At 43.2% G+C, this 15,043-nt stretch overlaps 1 protein-coding gene across 1 annotated transcript; it reads right to left on the reverse strand.

The window, feature by feature from the left end:
- Positions 1 to 323: 323 nt before the first annotated feature.
- Positions 324 to 2,213, reverse strand: NFS1 (nitrogen fixation S (NIFS)-like 1). Its single transcript, XM_086803132.1, has one exon. The coding sequence runs from the start codon at positions 2,080 to 2,082 to the stop codon at positions 658 to 660; it is 1,425 nt and encodes a 474-aa protein (XP_086659258.1). The 5' UTR covers positions 2,083 to 2,213; the 3' UTR covers positions 324 to 657.
- Positions 2,214 to 15,043: the final 12,830 nt, after the last annotated feature.

Raw genomic sequence — 15,043 nt, forward strand, 5'->3', positions numbered from 1 at the left:
TATTTGAAGGTGGGAGGGAAGAGATGCCAGCTGTCAAAGGCTGATAGGTGTTTTACATACCAGACTGCCAGCCTGCCCAAAATCAGTGAGATGAAAGTCTGCAGGGTTAAGGCATAGTAGGGATGGTGATATTAGCAGGTGATGCGAAAAAAATTCAATGGCTTGCACCAGCCCAGCCTTGAAAAGAGCAGGGTTGCGTGGTCACAGCAAGCAGTAAATGTGTCCTTTTCAAGAGATCAAACCACTTAGCACTGGCAACATATTCACAATCTGGGTTGGTGTGTAAACACCATAGTAATTTGAAAACCAACCTTCATCTGTCTTACAAAAAGCACTTCATAACTTTTATCATAATTATGTACATGAACAAGCCACTGATTGCAGCCATAAAAACACATTCCATAGAACCAACTTTTACCTTGACATAACACTTCTTTGCAGTTGTGCATTACATACAAAGCACTATCCAAGACAAAAAAACAAAATATTATCCCACTAATTTGAGTACTAAAAAGAGATCTATGATGTGAGGGGTGAACAGTAATGCACAGAGAAGGCCAAGGAGACCGTAACTCACCTCATGGCTGCCTAATGACACACATCGTTCCACCTTAAGTCAGCATTCTTCAACAATAAGAGGCATCCAACCCTTCTCTCTTAATGTTGAGTCCACTGAATAGACTTCAAGTCTATACCCTCCTGTACCATCTCCCAAAGTGGACTCATTTGTCGCAGCTTCTTAACTTGATGAACCGTCAGCTGGGTAGCCCTATCAATCTCCTCTGCCGTTGTAAATCGCCCGATCCCAAACCTGATCGATGTATGTGCCATGTCCTCTTCTACACCCAAGGCTCTCAGCACATAAGACGGTTCAAGGCTGGCACTTGTACACGCACTCCCACTCGACACCGCAACCTCCTTTAGTCCCATAAGCAAGCTTTCTCCTTCTACATAAGCAAAAGACAAGTTCAAGTTGCCCACATACCTGTGATCTGTACTGCCATTTATGACAACACCATCGAGCTGAGATGTAATGCCCTGCAGAAGGCGTTGCTGTAATGCTCTGATGTGCTCTTCGTCATTTGCCATTTCTTTGAGGGCAATGTCACAAGCAGCTCCAAAACCCACAGCTAAAGGTGTTGGCACAGTTCCACTTCTGATACCCCTCTCTTGCCCGCCACCACTCATCTGGGGCTCTACTCTTACTCTCGGCCTTCTCCTCATGTACAATGCGCCTATGCCCTTAGGTCCATATATTTTATGTGCACTGAGAGACATGACATCCACTTTTAAGTCATCCACATTGAGAGGGATCTTACCAGCTGCCTGGGCAGCATCAGTGTGAAGAAAGATCTTGTGCTCCCTGCAGATGGCTCCTATTTCCGCAATCGGCTGGATGACACCAATCTCATTGTTAACAGTCATGATAGACACCAAACCGGTATCAGGCCGGATGGTGGCACGAAGCTCCTCAAGGTCAACGAGCCCATCTTTCCTCACAGGGAGATATGTGACATCAAACCCTTCTTGCTGGAGGTGTCTGCATGAGTCCAAGACACACTTATGCTCCGTCTGGGTGGTGATGACATGCTTCTTCTTGTCTTTGTAGAAATGCATGACCCCCTTGATGGATATGTTGTTGGCTTCGGTGGCACCTGATGTGAAGATGATTTCTTTAGGGTTTGCGTTGATAAGGGCGGCCACTTGCTCTCTGGCTTTCTCGACGGCAGCATCGCTCTCCCATCCATAGAGATGGGTTCGCGAGTGTGGATTCCCGAACTGATGCAGATAATAAGGAAGCATGGAGTCCAGAACCCTAGGGTCCACAGGGGATGTGGCCTGCATGTCCAGGTACAGTGGGCGCCCTGCGATCCGAACACCTTTCATTTGAATGCCCGTGGGCTCTTGCTCTTCGGCTATGGCGGCAGCCGCAGCAGTAGTCTGAAACCGGGGACGGTGCAGCTTGGTGGCGCACAAGCCCTCGATGCACGGCAACCCGCCATGGATTCTTCTCGTACAAACGGTTCTGTAGAGTAGTCTCGCAAAGGTGCGAGAGACGGGGTTTTGCAGGTTTGTATTCATGGTGAAGACGAGCAAGTAATTTGTGATAAAGAACACGCACAGGGGGCGTTAGTAGGAAGAAATGATAATGCTACGGTGTGAGAGGGGATCATCTCATGCATTTGGTTAAACCATCCGCTTCCGAGCGGAGGAGATGCTTGTAAAAGTCGGTTTACCTCCTTAAAGCGTACACGTCGGACATGCCCTTTGGAGTGTGTAGTGGATGTTCTCGTCCTTCCGAGCTTTAGAGGAGGTTCACATGGAGTAAAACAAGCGCACGAGCTATGGTTTGCATGATCATTTTGATGAGTTAATCATCAATGTATATTTCATCACGTGAATATATATTCCCTCTTATGTGCCACTTTATCAAACAATCAAACTAGAATGCTTGGGTACCCTTATCCTCTTGAATGCTTGCTCCTGTACGAGCATGAACATTAAGCCTATGCTTATATTCGACGTGAGGAATCGATGGACATTGACAGAGATCTTAGAGTACATGTCATTCATCAAGTCATAGGATTTTTGTGCTCGTTTGTGTGAGTGAAGTTTAAAAAAAAAAAACCATACATAAAGTATGGCAGGGAGTTTGCATAGTCCTCCCCAAAATTTAATAAACATAGGAGAACATGCCCTTTTTCCATTTCCCAAAATAGCACTTTCAATATCGAAAGTGGATCAAAACGCCTTCAGTGTTGGAAGGCGGCCATTAGTCCTACATATTGATTCATGATACAAAACTCAATGTGGTAATGAATTTGTAATTTTCTAATTTGCGAGGTACTTTTGAATCCCTGTCGAACATAAGAACAGGCTTCAAGCTCATCGATTGTGGATGTCATTCTAGCATTGCTTCCAAGTATGCTTTCAAATTCATGTTCATTCAAGTTCATGTTCCAAGTATACTTTCAAATTCATGTTCATTCAAGCATTTCAAATATGCTCTATACTACACGAAGTATGCTACCCAAGCACTCACACAAAACACGGTAAAAGAATAAAAAAGAAAACAATCTTGTTTTGCAAGATTCAGAGCATGGAGTGCACCTGGTTTTGATGATGATGACGTGTGTGTGTGTGTGTGAGAGAGAGAGAGAGAGAGAGAGAGAGAGTACCTCCTTGCGTTTATGCACCAAGACATCTTGTGCATGAGGTAGTTGGGGATTCTCAAGCATACTCAAGATTCAGAGCATGGAGTGCACCTGGTTTTGATGATGATGACGTGTGTGTGTGTGTGAGAGAGAGAGAGAGCGAGAGAGAGTACCTCCTTGCGTTTATGCACCAAGACATCTTGTGCATGAGGTAGTTGGGGATTCTCAAGCATACTCAAGCTTGCAAAAGAGGTAGCTTCTTCTGGATGACTAGCAATACATCCGGTCCACAACATAAAATCAATCTTTGAGAGCTTTTCAAAAAGTTTATGTGCATCTACCATGGTTGCACAACTCCATGGATGGATCTTCGTCAAACTCAATAGAGACAAGCTCATAGTGATCAGTGCGATCAATGCATTCCAAGAGACATCACCTCGAGAAAAGAGCAGAGAACATGACCGCTGGGGGCATGCCCATTCTTGCCCCCACGTGTTGCTTCTAAGTTACTTCTCAGGACACCCTATGTTGATCTTTTTGTTGCCTTTAAGCACCTTGTGTTGTCGGGCGCCCGTGCCTACCAAGGCCGTGTCCCTCCACCACAGGAGGCCAGCTGCTACAATGCCAAGCCAGTGCCCTATCTCTCCATTGGCCATCCTTTATGTTGGCTGCTGTGACCCCACATACAACCATATATGCATCCAACGTCATCCAGCATGGGCGTTAATTTGCATCCACCTACTCACAGTTAACTGTCATCATGGTTTTTCTTACCTCGCGTGACCACCCTCCACCATAATTAGGACAAGCTGTGAAAGCAAAAGCACTATAGAACACAGTCGTGAAATTAGAAAGCCGAAAACTATCACTGTGAGACATGAAAATAGTCAAATCGTGAAATCACAGACGGCTCATGGGCTTTCAAATTAGCCATTCAATCATGCCTCTAGACATTAAATGTTTCCACCACACCTTTATTGTGCCACTAGCACAGCCTGTGTATACAAATCCCTCTTCGCTTAATGCTTACCTTCCTCAACATGTCTGACCCCGGCGGCGGCCGGTGTCATGATCATGTTTGTTAGCCTTGTGACCTGCTCCATCAGCTTCGTGTATTGGTGGTTTTGAGATTCTCAAACAGATGGTCTTAAGTTCAAATTATAGAAACACCCCTCCCCTGAAGGAAGCGGTCACATGTGCTGGTGTGTGTTTCATGCACGTAGGCTTCAAGGTTGTGTTCTCAAAGGTTTGTCCACTGCTCCTCCACCTCACCTCCTATGAATGAAAAATCAATTGGCAACACGAGTGCGCAAAGCTGGCTCCTCCAGCTCTGTTACTCCGGATCTGAAACCTGGACCAACACATTTTCGAAGCATCATCTCCATCACACGGATCTCTAACAACTATAAACGATATCCAGCTAGCTGTGCCAAAAAATTATGCGTTGTTACAAGGCAACCTCCCCGGATCACTGCCCATGCATGTTATGATGTATAACTTGAATTCTTGGGAAAACTTTGTTGAGGGAGGCTACCTCTCGTGCTCATAGATAATGGGCACTCCGATGCATTTGTAATGTGTAAAATGTTCTACAATAGGACAAAGCATTTATGCCTAGAAAATCAACAAGAAACTTGCATGTTGAGTACCAAATTTACCTAAACAATTGGAAGTCTAAAGCAGTGATTTTTCGATTGAGCATAGCCTAACCATAGGAAAAGTCGTTGCACTTACTAATCGATCAGAGAAACCCTAAAAACTAATCAGAAGAAAAGAAGAAAAGAAGCCTTCGCACTTACTAATACATTAGAGAAACCCTACACCCTAATCAAAAGAAAAGGTGCTATTGCACGTACTGAAGAAGAGGAGGCCTGAGGCTGCTCCCACCCATGAAAGAAGAAGCGCAACGTGATGTTGTAGTAGGCATCCCACTTGGCATCCACGTTCAGCTAGGGGGGGATATCTAGGCACTTGTCCGACATAGCCAAGGGAGGCTATGGGGGCAAACGAGCGGTATAGCATCCCTAGCTGATAGATAATGGGCACTCCGATGCATTTGTAATGTGTAAAACGCTCTACTATAGGACACAACAGTTATGCCCAGAAAATAAACAAGAAACTTGCATGGTGAGTACCAAATTTACGTAAACAGTTGGAAGTCTAAAATAGTGAATTTTCGATTGAGCGTAGCCTAACCATAGGAAAAGTCATTGCACTTACTAATCCATCAGAGAAACCCTAAAAACTAATCAAAAAAGAAGAAGAAAGGAAGCCTTTGCACTTACTAATGCATCAGAGAAACCCTACACCCTAATTAGAAGAAAAGGTGCTATTGCACGTATTGAAGAAGAGGAGGGCTCTCGCACGGAAGAATAGAAGAAGCGGCGCAGCGTGATGTTGTAGCAGGCATCCCACTTGGTATCCACGTTCAGTTGGGGAGGGATATCGAGGTGCTCGTCCGCCATAGCTGATTCTCCTCTTTACCTATTCATAGATGCTTTTTCAGGCATTTTTTGTAGGCGCTGGGTAGCTTCCCTCGTACGTTTTTTGCATACGTTTTTTGTACTTCTCTCGTTGCTTTTTTAGAGTTGTTTTTAGCACGGCCAGGTGGCCTCACACCTTGCTCGCTTTTGTGTAAGGGTGTTAGGCTACCAAAGGTAAACACATTTTGGCTATGAGTTATGGATTGCACGAGCATTTTGATGAGTCCATCACGAGATAATCAGCACACATTTCATCTGCTAACTTTGAATAGTCCCTCTTTTATCATTGATGTGCCAGTTTATTAAACAATAAGAAGATACTCATCCTTGCTAGCATTGACTTTCCCTATATTTTTACAAAGAGAGTGCGTGAAAAAGAATGCACTAATATCACTATTGGATATCTCTAAAAATGCCACCTTCCATGCACATGAATTGTTCATATATTTATGTTATGTGGAAAACACAAGTTTGGATGAAACTTTTAATATATCAATCCTTCTCTATGTACTACCTCTTTGGGCCATGTCATATGCTTTCTTGAAGATTTTTAGATCACTTTAGATTTCTTACCTTGCCCAATACGTATGTTGTTGCCTAGCTTGTCAAGATGGTGAGAGAGAGAATCTATAAGAGCTAGCAAAGTCTCTAATCAATCCCAAGCATGTGTAAGCTTCCATCTACATAAGCATGCATAAAATTGAATGTAGTAAGAGAGCAAGAGACAAGAAGGGGGAGACAAAACATAAACATGACATGGATTCACTTCTACGAAAATAGAGAAAATAGAGACTCGCAAGAAAATATATTATTCAACCCAATCAACTCATCAAAAACCACAAGTTCAACATATTCAAGAATTGAATAAATAACACGCAAAATACTTAGCTCATGAAAATGACTCAACATTGGGTGCAATCTTCCCCCCTCATGTGTGTGTGGCCTCTCCCCATACATGACTATTTATGTATTTTTTTTCCAAGTATAGGCCATAGCCTCCAAAAATACAAGAAGGTGCTTCTCCTTGCATGCACTCTCTTATGCTCAAAATAGAGTGTCCATAAATTGAGGCTAGCGTTAAAGCATATCACACTTTACAAAAGTATTAAAGTTTGAATGTTCAAGGCTAAGCTTGATAAATCTAAGCTTCCAAAATAAATCAAAATGTACACAAGCTAGCATATATATACAAGTGTGTGTGTGTGTACAAAGCTTATTTCCAAAAATGTGTACCAACAATTAATATTGTGCACATCCTCCTCAATCTTATGAATTCTCTTCACCTATAAGATAACCAATAATAAATTGTTAAAGAAATATTCCATAAGTATACCAACCATCACTACACATATATTTGACATGCGTAAGTAACCCAAGAACCACTCTTTCATACAAACAAACTTCAATAAACATTGGAGGTTCCAAACATACGTCAATGTACATCAAACGTATTAATATTTATAATGGCATCACCCATGATATTAACATGATTTGGCATGACACAAAGATAATCCAAGCATCCTCGAATTATATAATAGGGTAGAACAATATTTTTAAGCCTGAGCTTAAAATACATTCTCTCTTGCTTGAGTTTGCAATTGCCCTCAATTTGTGGGTTTGTTGAAAAGAACGAAGGATTTTCAGGAAGACACGAAATTATTTCTCAAGCATCCATCTTGCATCTTCACAAGGATGATTTTGAAAAGTGACCAAGTATTTGATATATTGATTTCCAGCACGTCGATGTAATCTGTTGGTCAATGATAGTATCTCGAATCAAAACTTCTTCCTCACCCTCAACAAGAGGTGGATCCTCATACACACAAGATAAGTGGGAGATGATCCCTTTAAGGTTTTAGCAAACTCACATGAAATGGCTTATGAATCTACCAATGAGAAGGTAATTCTAGTCTATAAGCAACATCATTAATTTTGTGAATCACCTTAAAAGATCCATAAAATCTTGGGGTGAGCTTAACAGTTGGAAATGTCTCAACACTCTTAAGTCTACGTTTCTCGATTCTCAAAAGTATATAATCTCCAATTTCAAAAGAGATAGCTTTACGTTTGCCTTCGCTTTGTTAACATATTGCTCTTGAGCATGTATAATAGAATGTCTTACATCATTCAAAATGCTACTAAAAAGTGAATTGATCAGCAGCTTTGATTTTGTGGGAAAGTCTAGCAGCCGAGATAGGCAAAGCTTCTCCATACACAATTTTGAAAGGTGCTCAACCAGTAGCTCAATAAGGAGCATTATTGTAAGCAAACTGCATAGAAGATGAATGTCCTATGAATTCACTTGTTGGGAAACATAGTCTCTGAGTAGATCCAAGATAGTACGATTGATAACCTCAGTTTGTCCATTCGTTTCTGGATGAAAAGCAAGTGGAAAAATCTATCTTAGTGCGTAAGTTGTGTTGGAGACAACACATTTTCTCCTGCTATTTATCATTATATGGGTTCCAAAGTCAAAGAGTAACGTGTAGCCATAATGCATGTGAACACTTCTTATGAGTGTAGTAGCATTTTTATGTGTGTTTGTGTGTGAATAGTCTCTTGAGCTTGGATAAAATATTATGCAAATGTGCAAGTGTGTAAAATGCTTTTTTTGGAAAAAAACTAGTCAAAAGAAAAGAAAGGCTTTATGCCTATAAAAGCATGTATTTGGTGGAGGTTCTATTATTCAATACAATCCTCATGGAATCGACACTCATATTTTGTAGATAAAAAACCAGGTTTATTTGGCAAGCTAGAAGAGATCCCCAACCCCCCTCTTAACAATCCTGAATGACATCACTCAAGTTTTCAAAGGCATCTAGGTCAGTAGGGCTAAATTGGTTTTGTCCTTTATATGTTTTTGTGCACATGTTCAATTCCATGCCAATGCACTTAACAAAAACAATGTATATTTGTAATAAGAGGTATGGTCTGACCTCATTCAAGGATTACTAGGAGAGGGTTGGGAGGTTAATGAGGGGTCACATCAAGGTGATGTGTACAAGTGCAATGTAGTAGATTCTACAGTGTCTTTCAGGTTCTTGAAGGCACGCTCTATTTCGTACATACGTCTGCACTACCAAAGATGGATGCAGAAGCACGGGACATGGATCCCACTTCAAGCCTCAGAAGAAGAAATTGTGCCTATTGAGGTAGCTGTGATGATGCAAAATGGATGGATTGAGCGAGTGGCAGCAAGCAAGCATTGGAGCCTAGACTTGTGTCAACGCTTTAGCATCATGGGCTTTGATAATGTGGAAGAGTCAAGTTTCAAGTTGATGAGAAGAAACGTATATCTGATTCCACTACATGTCTAGAATTAACCCTTACACTTTCTGGTTATTGTGCCACTTTCTATATTTTTATAGATTGGGAAGCGTAAGGAGGGGACAAGCATGGTCTCAGAATCATGGCAAATGGGGGACCTTGAATTTTCAGCAGTAAGGTGCATAGCCCTACCAACACATAGTAGGCATGTGGAAAGCTTAACGATGAGCTTGGTATATAGGAAAATAGTCTCTGTTCTGATGCACGTGAAGTCGACTTTGAAAATTCGCTCGCCCTTGCGTCCCAACATTATGAGATACAGATTGCATACATGGAGCAATACTTGGCTCCCCACAACATCTCCTTTTCCCAGTACCCCAATGATCGATGGGTGCCTATTGAGCTGCTTAAGTACATTCAACAATATGCCCGCTCCTACATCCAGCGCCTTGAACGCTTCATCGACATTTGCATCCCCGTAGGAGCTTACTGTACCTTCAATAAGCAGGAGATGAAGAGGTTGGGGAAGGGCAATTTAGGAACTAGGTTCCTCTCATGGCTCGCCACTTTTGCGTTCCTCATCAGAGCGACGATGAGGATTCGGATGAGGAGGTAGAGATGCCTACATTGCAGTTGGCAGGGTATTTGAGGGATGACAAGGAAGTGAAGGCACTAGGTACGAGTGATGGTGTGGAAGAGCAGCTTGCATCAGAGCACCTTCCAGAGGGTGCACAATCTGCAGAGTCAGCCCACTGTAGTAGAAGATGCGGGGCCATCGTCCCCACACGAGGAGAGCAAGGTGTTGCCAAAGCTTGAGATCAATCTCTTGAGCACCATTATGGTGGAAGATGAAGAATACTTTTTTCTTCATGACCTTGAAAAGGCAGCTGGCTTGAGAATGGATGAATGCTTGGGCATTATATACAGGCGATGTGAGGTGGACCTTGATACGTCCAACCTTGGTCCTCACCTAGATAGTGTCATATTACCCCTTGGAGAATCTATCGCAAAGATAGTTACTTTGGTCTCAAGGAAACTGTGGTTGAGACCGCGGAGCAAGCCCTAGTTCCAGAGGAGGAACTCACAACCTTACAAGACAAGCTAGAGGCTGAAAAGGATACCCTTGCTGCTGGAATGATGAAGGAGACCAAAGTGTTAGCACTTTCATCCCCAGTTTCTGCTCTTTTATGGTGCCCATTTGGTCCCCTTTTGTATGGCCCTTGCTTGTGGGCTGGCCACCCCTTTTTACTATTTTTTTTGGGATTTTTCCCAGCAATTCTGGCATTTTTCCAGTCGGCCATGTCCAACAGCTCTAGTTGGCCTGTTTATGAGCTCCACTAGCACTTCCCCACCATAAATAGTGGGTGTGCTGGCCTCTCATTTCTCATTCAGTCTTGTATATATTTTGCTCCCTCACTTATGAGACTAACAGTGTCTCTTGCTTGGGACTGTTTTGGTTCAGTATATTCAGCATAGTTTGCTTCATATCTCTCTCTCTCTTGCACTCTATGGTCAGCACATTCTAGTGCCACTCTGCTTCCGCTCTTTGCACTCTTTTCATGGTATCATCGCTCCTGGTTTAGCAACCTTTCTGCTGCCCTAGATTCAGCCCTGTTTTCAGCACCTACTCCTTTGCGTTTTCATCCACATTCATAGCTTTTGTTGCTGCATTTTTTGGACACACCCTGCTGGTCGCTTTTCCTTCAAATTGGCTTCACCGATTCAGCCATGTGGCTCTTGTTGATCAGCGTTTCATTGCCCACTTGGAGATCAGCCTGTTTTCTACAGGACAACACCTTTTCACTGCTGCGTTAGGGCAACATGTTTGTTAATTATGCTCTTATGTCTACAATCATTAATGGTTCTTCTAATCCTACCGCTATAGAGGCTCCCTTCTTGTAGCAACATGCCTCTATACTCCTAGAACTATGGGGTTCTTAACACTCCATCTACCCATTAGGACATTTCGGAGGTCATTTGGAGGGCCTTTTAGAGGAGAGAGAAAATAGAGCGCAACCAATGAGGAAAAAGCAAACATAACGTTGAAAAATAGCTCAATTCATTGAAATTTTTTAAAAAATAGTCACGTTCACATTCAATGAGGGTATCTTTTTAAAAAATGATCGAGTACACATTCAATATGTGGGTATCTTTTTCAAATGAGGTAGAGTTACCTTATTAAATACGGCTTACATCATAATTGGATAAGAAAAAGCACTTCGAAGCTAAACTTTGTAGACACTTGAGTCTATACATTTCTTCTTATGGTATTTTTATGTAGAATTTGGTGCTTTTGACATCACAATTGCGTCCAAAGCGGCCAAAAACCCCCAAAATGATGAATCACTTAAATTGGACACCTGGAGAGGCAGAAACGGCCAAAAGAAGCGGAGAAGAGACTCATAGCCATTTGGTGCGCATAGAGGCCTCCATTTGGCGTGCTAAGGCCTCTATGCGCGCCAAATGGATATGAGCATCTTCTCCCCTTGTTCGTTTCTGCCTCTCCGGGTGTGCAATTTAAGTGATTCCAAAGTCGTTTTGGGGTTTTTGGCCGCTTTGGACGCTATGGTGATGTCAAAAGCACCAAATTCTACACCAAACTACCAGTAAGTGTAGACTGTTTATAAGGAGAGTAGAATCAATTTTTTGGAAAAGGTGCCATATGATCACGTGTCTTTTGCAAACCCAAAAAGTTGAGAGCGACGTAGCTAGTGCACATATTTCAATACCTTGTCAAATCTATTTTTTGTAACTTGCGATAGTTTCTTGTCAAGTACACATTTAATGAGGGTATCTTTTGAACATTTTTTCTAGAGAAAGAAAATAAAAGTTTGCGAATTTCTTACAAGGCCCTAGAAATGACCTCCAAATTTTCCTAATGTTACTCTTAGTGTAAGTTTTCTTGAAATCCCTCTCATGACAGTTCCTCGTTCCTAGAGAGGTGTGCTGCAAGAGAGACTAAATCTTCTCGAATCTCCTCCAGAATAGGCTCTAAAGGTGGCATACCCTCCTCCATCACTTGTTCAACCTCTCTAGCACTTCCTCATGTGCGACCAAGTCCTATTCATGCCTCGATGTCAGGACTATGGTCCTACGGAAGTCGAACCCTAGCATAAGTTAATAGCTTTCGGAGTCTCGAGAGTATTATTAGTGCTAGCGGGGTTCGGGGGTTAATGGGCGTTAGGGTTTGGTCGATGTGTGTACACATCTAAGTTAGCACGGCTCTTAAGTAAGATGGGCGGCCGGGCTAGGAGGTGTGGACACAGGCCAGGGTTTTGGTATAAAACCCAACGAGAAACCCTAACTCGTCATTATGTGGTTGGGAGGTGAACCGACTTCCACCCTCTCTTCTTCTCCACGCCTAGGCTATGGCGGCTTGAGGAAGACGCAGCCGTAGCGGAGGCGTTACACTGGTATCAGAGCTAGCGACGACCGGCGTGACCTGCACGAGAAAAAGAGCTCGACGCTGCAGCAAAAGAAACGAGCGCCGCCGCCCGTACGGTGACCTGCACGAGCGCAGCCTACACGCGACCGTCCACGTGAACAGCCCACAGCGAGCACCGCCGCCCACCCGTCGTCCGTACGGCCCTACCAGACGGCCACCTAAGGCGGCGACCAAGGCAGACCGGCAGTCCTCGAAGGTGATCGGTGAGCGATCGTTGGCGAGCGCGCGAGAATTCTCCCTTACTTGAGTGGCACAAGGGGGAGGCTTCACCATCCAAGGAGTGGGGTTTTGAACCCACAACCTCAAGCTCCAAGGCAAGTGTGCTAGCCACTTCACCTTTTCACTTGTGTTGTTCTTCTCTTCAAAAGAGCTCTACTTATTCTTTCAAGGGAGGACACAAACTACAAGGAAAGTGACACAAACTACAAGGAAAGTGACCTTTTCACCTTCAACTTTCCTTCTTTCAATTTGTGAGAGGAGTTTTCTATGCTCCAAGTTTGGAAGTTTTTGGTGGACGGATCTTCAACGACATGCTACATGCAACACACTTTTTTGCATGCATGTGTTGATTGAAGACTCAAGTGGTGATTTCTTCTCGATTTCCGTACATGCAAGAGGAATTCTTCTACGACGCTTCAATTGGAGTTCGCTTTTGAAGGTAATCCGTTCTCTATTTGTAAACACGTGCATACCATGGCCTCAGCGGAACCGTCTCATGTTCACTTCGATTTTGAGAATGGTATGCATGATGTTAGTGAGGCACACCCTTTGGGTGGTGGTGTGGGTGATTCGCGACAGGCCGTTGCGCCTGATCGGGATGACAACATGACCGATGCCGAAGGGGGTGCGAGTCCAATAGATGATTATGGTTTGGTAGACACGGTAGAGTTTGGGCGTCTCACTTCAAGGGTAGTTGCACTTGAGCGCACTATAACAAATGTCAATACCAATCTCACAAACATGAGCACGCTTTTTACTGAATTTATGGCACGTTTTGCAAGTGGATCGGCGACAAGTGGAGGGCCTATTCCGATAGTTATGCCTCCTCTTGTTCCAAATCCTATAGTAGAATCTATTGCACCATCTGCAACGCAAGAAGGGGCTATGTTGAAAAACGTGAAGCCGCCTGTGTTTAAGGGAGAGGAGCGCGATCGTAACAAGGATGCGGTCCATACATTTTTACACAAGTGGACGGACTTGCATCGCTTACGCCGCACTCCCGCTGCTGTTATGGTCACTGAGACGAGTCTCACACTTGAAGGTAAAGCCTACAAGTGGTGGATGAGTCTACCTATTGAAACTCGCCCTAAGACTTGGGAGGAGTTTGCGGCAGCATTTAAAAAGGAGTTCTTACCGCAAAACGAGAAAGATCGGAGTTGGACAGCCTGGGACAAGTGCAAGATGGAAGGTCTTACACTTAATCAGTATGTGTCCAAATACCGTGAAGTCATTCTCAAGCTAGATGGTTTGGACGACTTTCAAAAGGTTCGTGGGTTTGTTAGAGGCCTTGATAAAGAATATCAGGCAAAGGTTAAAACCCAATATCCTAAAACTTTGGAAGCGGCTATCCAAAGTGCCCTTATCTTTGATGACACTATGGATAAGAAGGGCATGGATAGACCGGCCAAATTCAATGGCTCGCAATTTAATGCTAATAAGCGTAAACTTGCCAGCAATTCTACTGAAAACACAAAGAAGTCTAAAGGGTCAAGTGGTCCGTTGTCTCCACAAGATTTTGAACGGGCCAAGAAGGAGAAACTATGTTATCATTGCTTAGGTAGTGATCATGAGAAGAAAAATTGTCCACAGTTGCCTCGCAAGAATAAGGATAAGGAGAAGGTCAAGGAGAAGGCTGTACACATGGTGCAAACACTTCCCTTGGATGCTGATCCTAAGTATTCTGCGGTAGAGGTTTCGCACACTGCCGAGATGCATGAGTGTAATCTCACTGCATCTATGTGGCAAGAGACAGTTGGACCACATGATTTGGTCCGTATGCATGGCTCCATTTATGGTCATCGAGTACGTATTCTCATTGATGATGGTGCCACGCACAATTTCTTGAACTATGCATTAGTTAAGAAATTAAAGTTGCCGGAGACAAAGAGTTCTCATCGTTATGTGGTGTCCACTATTCAGGGGGATGATCACGATGTGTGGGATACTCTAGTACGGCAAGTGCCTGTGTTTGTGCAAGAACACACTATGGTTCTTGACTTCCAAGTGATGAATATGTCTCGTGCGGATGTCATCTTAGGACGGGAGTGGTTGTATGGGTTAGGGTCATCCCTCAAAAGGAGTTATGAACATAATACGTTTACGTTTGAGGCCAATGGTAAGCATGTTTTACTTATTGGGGAACGTGATGTACCCCCAACACCACTCATATGTAATGCCGAACTCTCTTTTTTGGAGCATAGTAATCAAATAGAAGAAGTCTATTTTTGTTATTGTGTGTCTCAAACTAGTGGGTTTGATGTGCATGATGTTTCTTCTTCAAATGAATCTTCCTCAGCGATGCCTTCTTTCTCTTTACCTTCTTCTAAAATCTCTTTAAATAATCTTAAGCAACCAGTTAATGCTTTGTCTTTGCAACAACTGTTACAAGAATTTAAAGATATTTTTCCTAATGAATTACCAGAGGGTTTGCCACCCGAACGAGCTTTGCCTCATCGCATTGATGTCGTTCCGGG

The sequence above is a fragment of the Cibotium barometz genome, chromosome 9 (genome assembly GCF_041138505.1).
Source record: "Cibotium barometz isolate CiBa-2024 chromosome 9, ASM4113850v1, whole genome shotgun sequence".
Lineage (NCBI taxonomy): Eukaryota > Viridiplantae > Streptophyta > Polypodiopsida > Cyatheales > Cibotiaceae > Cibotium > Cibotium barometz.

Bases quoted from the DNA above. Each gene is read 5' to 3' on its own strand.
- NFS1 (XM_086803132.1), bottom strand. From the start codon at position 2,082: ATGAATACAAACCTGCAAAACCCCGTCTCTCGCACCTTTGCGAGACTA.